The following is a 13763-nucleotide window of genomic DNA, read 5'->3' as shown; positions in this document are numbered from 1 at the left end:
TATATGCTCAATAATTAGATCACTTCTAATTACATCATCTGGGGTCACTGTGCTCATTATCCTAAACATTGCCTATCTTTTGCTAATTAAGCTCTCTGAATTACTGCAGTTCGAGGAGAGAGATTTTAGGCCAATGGGTCATTAGTTCTCCTACTATGCACCTAGTAATAATTTTCTCTTGGAAACCCTGGTGTCTCAGAAATTGTTTATTGAGCATGTCGGTCATAAGAATCCACAGCCTTTGTCTGGTAACAAGTATGTGTATAGAAGATGAGGCTGTTGGCTTCTTAGAAGCTACCCATGTCCTCTAACGGAGCCTCTAACTCAGACCTACTTTCAGTTGGTTTTTTGCTCTGAATCTTTCTTTGTCTTCTGTATCTGCTTTTCACATCTTGTCTATATTGTGAACCCCTAAAGCCTAAGTTTGCTGCTCTTCCCCCCCCTTCATCATATTTCTAATGTCATTGAGTAGTATACCCACAGTTGATGAATCTAGATGGGTCTGCAGCTGTTAACTGTCTCCTATCAGGTATCATGTTTATACCATTTAGTAATTCTGAATAAGGTTGAACGTTGTTGTTTATGTTATTTTAACACCACTAAAATTATAAATTATTTGCAAAAGAAAATTAGGTATGAATAAAGCCTTCCTGTGCAGTTAAGCATGTTTGAGTCCCATCCTGTGCCTTCTGTGTTGAGCTCGGGCCATCTCAGCTCCCTGTGTGAATTACTAGGGAAACTTGGACAGCCCTGATCTAGAGCCGCAGATAAGTGCTTTAGAGACTGGTAGCCTCATTTTACATTTTAAGAAACTTTATTTTTTTTTAGGTCAGGCGGTTTGAGAACACTGGCTTTTGGTTGTTTTGTTTGCCAAAGTTACCTTTCTGGTGGTTTATGTGTTACTGGGGAGGATGATAGGTGGGCTCCAAACTGGGAAGTGCACCTGAGAATTTCATAAATTAGACCAGGTTGATAGTTAAAACCTTTTATTACTTTTCATTGCACTTAGAATGACACCCACATCCCTCACATGGCCGCCTCTCCAGGTGGAGAGGCCCCATCACGTGCCTCCCTCATCAGCCGGTTTCCTGAGCGGCCTTCCCTGGCCACCGAGTCTGAAGTGGGAACCCAGTGTTCACTCACTGCCTCTTTCCCTTCGTGACGTTTATCACCACGACCTGCTCTGATGTCCTTGGTCTGCTCACATAGTGTCTGTCTGTCCTGCTCACACTGCCTCCCACTGGGCAGCAAGCACCACAGCAGCCAGGACTGTTGGACCTCTCACCAGCAAGGGGCATTTTTCTTAACATTTATACAATTTTATCTGAAGCAGCCCTCCACGTGGGCCACAGACTCCTTTGAGGATCTGGGTAGAGAAACTCACCTGTACAAAGTGCTGTCTGAGTTCCCGGGGCTCACAGAATAATTAAAAACAATGTGGGTTTCCCTAGCCATCCATTTACTTAATAGTAAATATTTATTTGGTTTCAAAGAATTTAAATTTGGAGAATTTATATTCAAAATTTAGTGGTATTTTCCAGTTAGGAAAATAAAAAATGAATAAGATATGGTCTCTGTCTTTGATGTTACAGTCTATTTGGGGAGATAAAATATGAATAAAACACAAGCAATTCTGTGTTGTTATGTGACCCATGCCCTTAACGAGATACAGACTGAGTGTGTGTAGTCCAGATGAGGGAGAGAGAGCTTCCTTCTGGCTGGGTGATCAGAAAGTGTTCTTGGAAGGAAGTTCCTGAAAGGTGGGTTAGGAAAGAGGAAGAGAACTTTACAGGAGGAGGAACTAGAAAAGAAAAGTCCTTTGCAATTCAAACTAAGACCTGTCACTCCCTGAATGTTATCTGGGCCTGACCCTGTAGGCCAAGTGTGTTCGTTAGATTCTGCTGTCAACTTGGCCAGGTGAGCATACCTAGTTCTGTTGCTGCGGACACAAGCCAATGGTACGTGAACCTCATCTGTTGCTAATTACATCTGCAGTCGGCTAGGAGGCGTGTCTGCTGCAATGAGTGACGTTTGACTTAATTGGCTGGTGCTTAAATGAGAGATCGCAACGTAGCACAGCTGGCAGCTCGGCATTCCTCATCTCAGCACTAGCAGCTCAGCCCAGGCCTTTGGAGATGCAGAAAGAAGTCACCCCGGGGAAAGTTGTTGGAACCCAGGGGCCTGGAGAGAAGACCAGCAGAGACCATCTTGTGCCTTCCACATAAGAAAGAACCTCAGTGGAAAGTTAGCTGCCTTTCCTCTGAAGAACCAACAAAATAAATCCCCTTTTATTAAAAGCTAATCCGTCTCTGGTGTGTTGCATTCCGGCAGCTAGCAAACTGGAACACCAAGTTTGAACTACATTTATTTGCTTGCTTTTGAGATATGCTGGCATGGCACAGCTGATGGACCAACCAAAATGTAGGTCATCCTGGAGATTCATCCATCCATGTAGTTTAGAGTTTGCTGATTTTCAAAAATTACTGTAAACAGTACTTTCCTTTCAAAGTCTCTGTTGTTGGGACTAAACGTGTTTTTCTCTTGTATTTACATCCTTTAGTTTTATGGATACTGGTAATTAAATTTTCTTTATGTTAATTAATGCCCCAGTTTTCAAAATTGGGTTCTTTGCTAGTGAGCAGGAAATAACACAACATAGGAAGGTTTTATTGTCTTCTACTCGCCATTTTCAGCCTAAGATAAATGCAGACAATTTCTCTTATCAGGAAGAGTTGTACTTAAAGTTGTCTCTGATTAAGAGAAGGTAATAGAGCTTATGGGATACTCAAGTTGGCATAGTTTTCTTAGCTCCACAAGAGAATTTGACAAGTGAGGTTCAGCCCCTTTTCTCCTTTTGAGGAGCCTTTTCAGCTGAAGTTTTGTTATTTATGCTTTTTGTGCCCTAAGAAATTCATCCCTATCTCAAAATCGTAGAGATACTCTATTTTTTTCTAACAACACTTTGCTTTAGCATTTAAATCTTTAATCTACTTATATTTTTGTGGATGTTCTATAATTTTGTGGATGGTGTGGAATGTAATTGTTTTTCCAAATGCATAACTGGTTGTCTCCACATAATCTCTGTCTCTTTTTTTTTTTCTAAAATAGCATGTTTTATTCAGTGAGTGCTGAGTACCAGCAAATGGGGGAGCTGCTCTGTGGATGTTGCTTATCTGGATGTTTAAAGAAAAGGAGAGTGAGGAAGTAGAGGGAGGAAGTAAAAGGGGGAGTGAGGGAGTGTATGAGTTAACCATGTCAGAGTATATGCATGGGCAGGCAACAGTGTGTTAATCAGCAAGCTGCAGAAACAGGATGTCTGTGCAAGATCCAGGCCACCTGGTGACTGTCAGCTGGTCCTTATCACCGACCTTGACTTGCCTATACAGTTTCCCTTCTTCACAGAGGAAAAGGCCTACAGCATCACCAGGCAGGATCACTGATATGTCAGCCTAGCTGGTTGGCCTCCTTCTGTCTCTTTTTTTTTTTTTATGATCATTTCTTAGAACATCTGCAATTCAGAAAAAGCAATAAGAAGAAAACAGAAAAAAATTCATACATGCCATACCTCTTACCCCTCCCCTTCACCGATCACCAACATTTCAATCTACTAAATTTATTTTAACATTTGTTCCCCCTATTATTTATTTATTTTTAATCCATATGTTTTACTTGTCCATCGATAAGGTAGACAAAAGGAGCATTAGACACAAGGCTCTCACAACCACACAGTTACACTGCGACAGCCATATCATCATCTTCAAGAAACATGGCCACCGGAGCACAGCTCCACATTTTCAGGCAGCTCCCTCCAGCCTCTCCATTACACCTTAACTAAACAGATGATGTCTATTTAATGCATAAGAATAACCTCCAGGATAACCTCTCAACTCTGTTTGGAATCTCTCAACCATTGACACTTTATTTTGTCTCATTTGTTCTTCCCCCTTTTGATCGAGAAGATTTCCTTCTTCTCTTCATAGTTCCTGGGTAAAGTGGAAGCTCAAGGAAATCAAGATGATTTCTTACCCTTAACCATTTCATTTTCACATATCCTCCTTTTAGTCTTGGGAGTCTCAGGACTTCTTTAAGATCAAGGGGGTTATCTTGTTGATTAAGGCTCCAGTAGCCTAGGAACACAGATGAAACAAAAGACAGTTCAGTGGCTACCTGCTGTTGAGACGTGAAATCTGTGAGCCACGGAGGATGACTGGGCCGTGGAGAAGCAGGAGCATGAGCACAATTGGGGGGATGTGAATACCATGAAGCACCAGAAGGTAGAAAGCCCTTAATGGACTCCCGAAGGTCCCCTGGATGTTGGAGCACATTGTACGAACATTTGGCCTCCCTGCAGATTTCTTGAATGTTTGTTTCATACAGTCCAGAGGTGTTAACCCAGGTGTTTTTGTATGCCAAAGCTGCCAGAAGGCAACACACCAAAGATGGACTGGCTTTTTAAAAAAGGGGATTTATTTAGTTAAAAACAGAGGAAAGGCAGCTAACTTTCACCTGAGGTTCTCTCTTACATGGGTAGGCACAGGGTGATCTCTGCTGGCCTTCTCTCCAGGCTTCTGGTTTCCAACAGCTTTCCCCGGGGTGATTCCTTCCTGCGTCTCCAAGGCCTGGGCTGAGCAATGAGTGCTGAGATGCGGTATGCTGAGCTGCTTGGGCTGTGCTGTGTTGTCATCTCTAATTTAAGTACCTGCCAATTAAATCAAACATCATTCATTGCAGCAGGCACTCCCCCTAGCCTATCACAGATGCAGTCAGCAACAGATGAGCTTCACATGCCATTGGCTCATAGCCACAGCAACAGAACTAGGCACCTTTACCTGACCAAGTTGACACCTGAGCCTAAATACCACACCGGGTATAGCAGGAAGTATTGGTTATAGCAGGAAGTATTGGTGACAGCACATATCTGTCCTTCAGCTGGCAGGTAGTCTAGTGTGAGCCTGTTATCCAAAACTTCACTATTAGCAGGGGAATTAGGAGAAAGCTGTAAGCTTGGGGATCTTCCAGAGTTTGCTGTGCAGTTTTTCAAGGGTGGTGGTGGTTAGATTGGTAAGAGTATGTCTGTGATGGGTGAATCCAACCCATGGTGCAGTCATTCCAACTAGAGTCCCAGTCCCAGCAAGGTTGAGCCCACTGGCTTGCCATGAGCACATATGGCTCTGGTGAAGGTTAAAGTTGGGGTATATTACATGTCTGATGAGCACTTTCCTCTAAGAAGTATTCTCAAGACAATGGAAAGCAAGAGCTCCTTAGGTGGAAGTGAACAGAAAGATATTCCAGCAGGCAGACAGATAGTCACATTTTGATTGGAAACTTCAGGTGGGGAGAGGTTGTAACGGGGAGACAAGGTGAGGTTACATGATGTCCACTCAGAAATGAGGGAAGGGGCAGTGCTTCTCTAGGAGAAAGGTTTTGTTGAGAACACTGGGAAGGCAAAAACTTCTTCCAGGGGCCCTTTTGCCACAGAATTAATTTTTTTCTGATAAATTTTATCAGTGGTGATACTGATTTTGAAGCAGGGTTTTTCTGGTTTAGGATTAGCTGCTCTGAATGAGCTCATTGGCTGTGGCCCCAAGTTTGTTAGACACGAGGGTTTGGGGGGCCAAAGAGTAAAGTTAGCTAGTGGAATTCCTCTGGGCACCGGGACAGAAGCTTGAGTGTTGGTGTGAAAGACCCATCATACAGTAAAGTTTTCTCCAGTAGCCACAGTCTGGGTAGTTGAATGATAGCTTTATTAGACCTGTGTTTGAAACAAAAAGAGAAAGGAAGCATTAGGATGAGGAAAGAATGAGAGGGTTTGGAGCTAAGCTATTCACTATGAAGTGGCTTAGTGGACAAGGGTGGTAAGGAGAATAGATATGGAATAACAGCTTGATTGGACCTAGATAAGTATTGTTATGGCTGGCACAGCTAGGATAAGATAGCAGTGTCAGCAAGGTCTTGCTGTTTGGGAGGAGGAGTAGTTAAACTACTTAGTTAAGGAAAAAGACAAAAGAATTTTAATATATTCAGCCCACACCTGAAACTTTGGAAGGCAGTCTACTTCTGATGCCTTATTAAGATGTAAGGTCAGCTCTCCCCTGGGCTCAGATACTTGGTAGGTGGCTGGAGCTTTCTTTAGGTGTGACAGGTGTATCCAAAGTCTGCGCCCTTCAGATGTGCTGCAGTAGGAAGGAGGTGTCAGGAGAACAGGGTGTGGTTCTCTTCACCATGCTTTGAGAGACTGTTTCCTTAGTTGAAGTTTCTGGTGTACCCATTCACTGGGATATGCTGGAAGGTCTGCATTCACTAGTGCACCTCGACTCCAGAGTTTCTTCATGGAGATACTTCTTCCTCATTGAGGTGGAGAAATTCAGCTCTAGATGAGCCAAGAACTAGGTTGGATTGTGTTGACCAGATGTTGGCAAGACCCTGACCTCTCAGTGGTGGTGGTCGGGCCCATTTCCAACAACCACTGCCAGAGAGATCACTGGAAGGCAGGAGACCCCTGAGGGTTCCTGGGGGTGCCCTGGAGCTGGGGCGAGCTGAGAGAAGGGATTGGGGAGACTCAGACCTGAGACCCCTACCCTGCTTTCTCTACAGAGCAAGTCTATGTTCCCAAGTTTTCTTTTGGAAATGATACCTCTGTGAAATAATGAGAAGAAAAGACAGTTGAAAACCGCTGCTTTGGCGCAGGGTTGGAGGGGGAGGACAGAGACAACAGGCTTATGAAACTCCTCCAGGGGCATCCGCAGGCCTGGGGTTGGAAAGGGCTGAGGACCAGGCCGAGGGGTCAGACCGGATGAGGCTTAGTGGCTAGACGGGAGGAGGACCATTTTCGGTGCTCAGGCCCACTCGGGGCTTGCTGGGCACCCCACAGATCACAGCGCTCCCGAGAAGAAGGGACTCTTCACAGCATGATCTCCTTAATAGTATACTTTCCTCTTGGCTGACCGTGCTGTTGGATGTCAGGTTTCCACATGCGCGTGGATCATCTGCTCCTGGGTGTGATGGTGTTTCTTTATTTACAAGACTTTTTATAAATATTTCTATGATATGCATTTCTAGCATTATAAAAATGTTTTATATTTGTCTGGAATATCCTTAAGTAGCAGCAGCAGAATTTGTAACTAATTCTCTTAAGGTTCAAGCATTTTGGAAACTTAGTACTCTTGAAAAGGAGAATGAACGGCAACGTTCAGGTTGCATGAAAATGTTTTTGTCTTCCTAAAGTATTTCTGGAGAAAAGCAAATTGATGCGAGGTTAGTTTGAGCGCTGGGCCTGGTGAGTCCCGCGCGCACTGACCCGGCCAGCAGACCTGACCTGCCAGACGCAGGCTCTACCCGCTGGCTTCTACCAGAAAGCCACTTTGCCAATTTTAAACTCACCTTTCAGATTATTTTACTTACTTTTATCAGCTGCTTTCTAATGACACGTAGTAAGTATTTCACTTATGTTAACAAGTGACAGTTAAAAGAAATTAGGTTCTGGAATCTGTCTTGCTTTTGGGTAAATCGTAGCTATCTGTACAAAAATAACGTGTCAGTTAAAAATATTCTCAGTGTATTATATATTTCTTGTTATGAGTGGCCATATTTCTGTTAAACAAAATATATATTATTAACTTAAGTGTCATTTTGCCTTGGTATAGGATAATTGACTTGAACAGTTGAGTTCATCATATATCCACAAGTTAATTTAATGTTTAAAGTAACAGGTACTCCAACATTGCAAATATAATTAAATACCACCGAATGGTATTCTTGAAAATGGTTAGAATGGGAAATTTTATATTGTATATATGTTGCCACAATAGAAATTTAAAAAACAATAACAACAGATAGAACTGAACAGTACAAAGAGTGAATCTTCATGTGAACTATGGAATTTAGTTAATTATATAATAACATGGGTTCATCAGTTGTAACATGTAGTCACACTACTGCAAAATGTTAGTGATAGGGAAAAATCATGTGAGTGTGTAGAGGGTTGTATGGCAACTCTGTACTTTGTGCATCATTTTTCTTTAAACCTACACCTGCTGTGAAAATTTAAGGCTTTGAAAAGTAGCTGGTGCTCCAAATATCTGTATTATTTTCTTTTAAACACTTAGTATGTGACGATAAGATTTTTAAAAATCACTTTTTCCTTTATGGAGAGGATATTGATGATCCCGATAGGTTGTCTGATCTGAGTGGTTTTTAGTAAGAAGAATGATTTTGTTGTTGTTGTTGTTGTTTTTTATTTTTTTTAAATACCAAAAAACACAAAGCAAATGCAAACATTCCTATTTTGATCATTTCGTTCTACATATATAATCAGTAATTCACAATATGCTCACATAGTTGCATGTTCGTCATCGTAATCATTTCTTGGAACATTTGCATCTATTCAGAAAAAGAAATAAAACGAAAACAGAAAAAAAAATTTATACATACCATACCCCTTACCCCTCCCTTTCATTGATCACTAGCATTTCAAACTAAATTTATTTTAACATTTGTTCCCCCTATTATTTATTTCTATTCCATATGAAGAAGAATGATTTTATGCAGATTCCATCTACTGCTCATTAAATCATTATTTTATAACTAAAGGTAGATATTTGTAAGATACCTATCCCTCCTCTCAACTCCTGCATCATGGTATATTACTAAGGGGTTGGTATTCTAATTTATCCATTCATGTGTGTCTGTCTCCTACTAGATTATGGGGGCATAAACAATTTTTTAATCTGTATATTATGTCACACATTGCCAGGCATGTAGTAGGGGCTTAAATATCTGTGGAAGATCAAAATCTTGCCTTTGTTTTTTTATTTTTGTTTTTGTTTTCTGTGCTGTATGGTGGGGGGTCACATTTCATTCTTTTTCCATGTATCCCCTTTATTGCAGCACCACTTGTTGAATTTTTATTTGTTTGTCTGTTTGTTTGGGAAGTGCATGGGCTGGGAATTAAATCCGGGTCTCCCATGTTGCAGCTTGCTTTAGTTTTATTAGCATTTGCTCAAGTTCACGTAAAGCCCCTTGTCACACCACTGTACTTTCGTGGTTGCAGAAAAAGCAGAACATAGCCACAGAGGAAATAAAACAATAATGACTAGTTTAAATGAATGTTTTTGTAAAGCAGTATTACAGTAAACAATTAATATTTAGTGAACCAAAAATTTTTCCTATGAAATGACTTTCAGGAAGTCTTTAGAGAATTGAAATCCTATCATTTCAATCTTGGAACAGTGTACCAGAAAAGTTTAGAAAGTGTATTTCCGGATACAGAAGTAAATTATGGGGGTGCGGGGGTAGTTCAGTGGTAGAATTCTTGCCTGCCATGCGGGAGACCTGGGTTCGATTCCTGGGCCATGCACTTCTCAAACAAACAAACAAGGAAAAACAAACAAAAAACAAGTAATACAAAAAATCCAACAAAATGGTACTGCATTTTGTAATGGGATACTTACATGGAAAAATAATGAAATGTGACCTGCCATACAGCATACGAGAAAAAAAAATAAATTAGGAGAAAATAATTCTGGAAATATTCTTCATTCTTCTTCCAAATAGTTCTAAATTCGGCATGCCTGGTTTTTATGAGTACGCTATAGAGGTGAACATTTCTCAACCTGCAGACTTCCTCCAGCACTGGGCTGAGCGTTGGGAAGTGACAGTGAGGGAGCCCTATTCTCATGGAACTTGAGAATATACAGTACAGTGTCTAGGCTTCTCCTGATGACATCACAGATTATGGAATTCCTTTTAATTAGTTTTTCAAGTGTGTAAATATTTTAAAGTATGTATAAGTTGTTGAAGAATTGACTTTTCTTGTCCTGTCCATTCTACTTAGTCCTTATTCAGTGTTTTATTGTTAACTATACTCATGAGTGGGCAGAGGAGAAGCTGTGAATTAGTGCTGAAGCTTTCTAGAATGGAGAAGACTGAACCATGCATTAAGGATAAAATAAAAAGCAAGGGGTAAAAAGAAGAGGTAGATTAGGGTTCATTCTTTAAACATAAAATATTTATTGAATGCCTATTATATAGTAGGAAGTAGTTTATGGTGTTGGGTGAGATAGAAAAATTCCCTTGTCCTCCCAGAGCTTGCATTCCCAAGAAAATATTCAGGCACTGTTGGTCAGAAGCTAAAATGAAAATTGTGAGTAAAATAAAACTTCTGTTCAAATTTTTTTTTAATGTGACTTTTTTCTCTTCCCCCAGAAAATGGCTCCAGAGGTTAAATGAAGCTGGAAAAATACATAGATGCAGCATTGCAGCCTCTCCAGATGTTTGGGGATAATATTCTACAGAGGAATTGATCCCCCTGGATTAGGTAACCAGTCACAATGAAGAAAATTAGTCTTAAAACCTTCCGTAAATCTTTTAACTTGAATAAAAGTAAAGATGAAACTGATTTCATGGTAGTTCAACAACCATCGCTAGCTGGTGATTTTGGAAAAGATGATTCCTTATTTGGTAGCTGCTATGGTAAAGATATGGCCAGCTGTGATATCAACAGTGAAGATGAGCGAGGAGGGAAAAACAGATCAAAGAGTGAGAGCCTCATGGGCACGTTAAAGAGGCGGCTTTCGGTGAAGCAGAAGCAGAAAGGCAAGGGCGGCGCGCCGCCCGGCCCCTCTGCAGACGAGGACACCTTCTCCTCCTCCTCGGCGCCCCTCGTCTTTAAAGACGTGCGAGCGCAGAGACCCATCCGGTCAACTTCCCTCCGCAGTCATCACTACAGCCCTACCCCGTGGCCTCTCCGGCCCACAAACTCGGAGGAGACATGCATCAAAATGGAGGTGAGGGTCAAGGCCTTGGTTCATTCTTCCAATCCGAGTCCAGCCCTGAATGGTGTGCGGAAGGATTTCCACGATCTGCAGGCTGAAGCCGTGTGCCAGGAGCAGAGTACGTCCTTAAAGAGCTCGGAGTCTCAGAACGGAGACTTGCGTCTCCACCTTGATGAACATGTGCCTGTAGTTATTGGACTTATGCCTCAGGACTACATTCAGTATACTGTGCCTTTAGATGAGGGAATGTATCCTTTGGAAGGGTCACGTAGTTACTGTCTGGACAGTTCTTCTCCCATGGAAGTTTCTGCAGGTCCTCCCCAAGTGGGAGGGAACTCTTTCCCTGACGATGAGGGTCAGGTTGACCAGGACTTAGTCGCTGCCCCAGATATCTTTGTGGACCAGCCCGTGAATGGCTTGTTGATTGGCACCACAGGCGTCATGTTGCCAAGCCCGAGAGCGAGTCACGACGACATCCCTCCACTCTCACCATTGCTACCTCCAATGCAGAATAATCAAATCCAAAGGAACTTCAGTGGACTCACTGGCACAGATGCCCATGTGTCTGAAAGTATGCGGTGTCATTTGAATTTTGATCCTAACTCTGCTCCTGGGGTTGCGAGAGTTTATGACTCTGTGCAAAGTAGCGGTCCTATGGTCGTGACAAGCCTTACAGAGGAGCTGAAAAAACTTGCAAAACAAGGATGGTACTGGGGGCCGATAACACGCTGGGAGGCAGAAGGGAAACTAGCAAATGTGCCAGATGGTTCTTTTCTTGTTCGAGATAGTTCTGATGACCGTTACCTTTTGAGTTTGAGCTTTCGCTCGCATGGCAAAACACTTCACACTAGAATAGAACACTCAAACGGTAGGTTTAGCTTTTATGAACAACCAGATGTGGAAGGACATACTTCTATAGTTGATCTAATTGAACATTCAATCAGGGACTCTGAAAATGGAGCTTTTTGTTATTCACGGTCTCGGTTGCCTGGATCTGCCACTTACCCTGTCAGACTGACAAGTCCAGTATCCCGGTTCATGCAGGTGCGCTCTTTGCAGTACCTGTGTCGTTTTGTTATACGTCAGTATACCAGAATAGACCTAATTCAAAAACTGCCTTTGCCAAACAAGATGAAGGATTATTTACAGGAGAAGCACTACTGAAAGATTATGAGAACCCTGCATCTTGCACTTTGGGAACAAGTGAAAAAGAGATTGAAATACAGTTTACAAACTTTCATTGCTATCAGAATCTTTTGCTGCCATAACTATTTCAGTTTTATGTGTAAAAGATTAGTCATTTTGTTTGGGGGCGGGGAAGTGTCAGCAAGGTGTCATGGGTTTATTTTGGTTCTTTAAAAAGAGAAGTCTTTGAGGTTTCAGAAGTGTGAATTATCTTTCATCAATGTGCAAAATAATCACAATGTGAATGATCAGATTCTCCCTTTACCCCCCTCCAAGTCCTTTGCTGCTATCCACTGTGATTTTTATGCATTAAAAGCACATTTCATGTGTATTCAACCCTAAGTAAGTTGAATGAAATGTAATAGAATGAAAACTATGTCTCTCTTTAAATGGCCCATTTTAAAAAGAAAGTGTTGAAGAAATACACCCGTGTGATAAAACACAGGACTTATGTATACACTGAAAGTGATTTTTTTTTACTCTCATTCTTTAGAAAGATGTATTTAGAATTACAAATTGACATAATTTGGGGTAATGAAACACAGATCTGCAACATACTTTTACAACGCTTTTTTTTTTTTTTTTGGAATTCATTTTGCATCTTGGGGTTTGTCTGTTGTTTTTTTTTAATGGCCTTACATTAAAAAATCTTAAAGAAATGTATACCACCAATTTAGAAATTGTTGCCTTTTCTGCCATTAAACTTTGGTACAAATTGGCATAACATAATGACCTATGGAACTAGAACTGCTATTAAAGAAATATTAGATGATCATAGTTTCCTGTGATACCAATTTTTTGTTATCAATACTTTTACTTTTCATAAAATGTTTTCTCTGTGATTTATTTAGCTTAGTCAACATTTTCTTGGGTAAAACTTGATTGTGCAACTAATTTTCATAAATGAACTGGATTCTCTTGCAATATTAAAGTTAAGTTTTCCCTGGTACTCATATAATACATGTTTTTAATGTTTCCTGGCATCTAAAGTTTTGAATTGATTTGGATAGAAAACTTTGTTTTGAAATTAGATTTTTATTTTTCTTTTTAATATAACTATTAAAATGTGCTGATTAGACCCCTCCTATTCCCCCACATACCCCCCAAAAAATGATTCTAGTTGACAAAGTGTGGGTATTGTGGAGCATTATGGAAAACTATTAAAACCATATCAGATATGTGGAAGTCTCATTGCCTACCAGAAATACTTGCAATTTAAAAATAGTGGGTTTTTTGGTTTGTTTCTTTTTAATTTAGCTAAGTCTCAACTAATTTGGGATCACTGTTAATCATTCTCTCTGCATCAGTCCTCAGGCTGATGGTGGGGGAATGGTGGTGGGGTTCTTGCCAATATTTTTCAGTTATTTTGAAATGCAGAGTGTTTGTTCATTGCACAGTACTATCATGTAATATTTTGGATTGCCCTGTACAGAAAATGATTCTACTTACACAGCTTTAAAGGAAAATGTTTCCATCTCAGATGAGACATTTCTTCCTTCTTTATTCATCACTTCTCCTGTCTCTGACTCCATTTAAACTCAAGAGTAAACATCTTAGGTAAAAGCTAATGGCTTTGTCATTCAAACATATCTATATCCCTATTCATGTCTCTATTTGCTTCTTAGGGTCAGAATTGAGATATTACCAAGAAAAATATATGTCATAATTATCATGGTGTCCTGGTATTTTGACTTAAAGGGGAAAAGGTACTTAATTTTAGTGGAATGTTGATTGTACCTTGTTAGGAAGTCTCTTCGTTCATTTTCTGATGTTTTCACCTAATAAGATGGAATATAGAGAATACTG

At 40.7% G+C, this 13763-nt stretch overlaps 1 protein-coding gene across 1 annotated transcript in view; it reads left to right on the top strand.

The window, feature by feature from the left end:
- Positions 1–12734, top strand: part of SOCS6 (suppressor of cytokine signaling 6) — a 42073-nt gene extending 29339 nt beyond the window's left edge. Inside the window, exon 2 of the mRNA XM_077135251.1 lies at positions 10204–12734. Coding sequence (XP_076991366.1) covers positions 10329–11936 — 1608 coding nt within the window. The 5' untranslated portion in view covers positions 10204–10328 and the 3' untranslated portion in view covers positions 11937–12734. The remainder of the gene's footprint in view (positions 1–10203) is intronic.
- The last annotated feature ends 1029 nt before the right edge of the window (positions 12735–13763 follow it).

The sequence above is a fragment of the Tamandua tetradactyla genome, chromosome 18 (assembly GCF_023851605.1).
Source record: "Tamandua tetradactyla isolate mTamTet1 chromosome 18, mTamTet1.pri, whole genome shotgun sequence".
Classification (NCBI taxonomy): Eukaryota; Metazoa; Chordata; class Mammalia; order Pilosa; family Myrmecophagidae; genus Tamandua; species Tamandua tetradactyla.
This window is presented reverse-complemented; position numbering and strand designations above follow the sequence as displayed.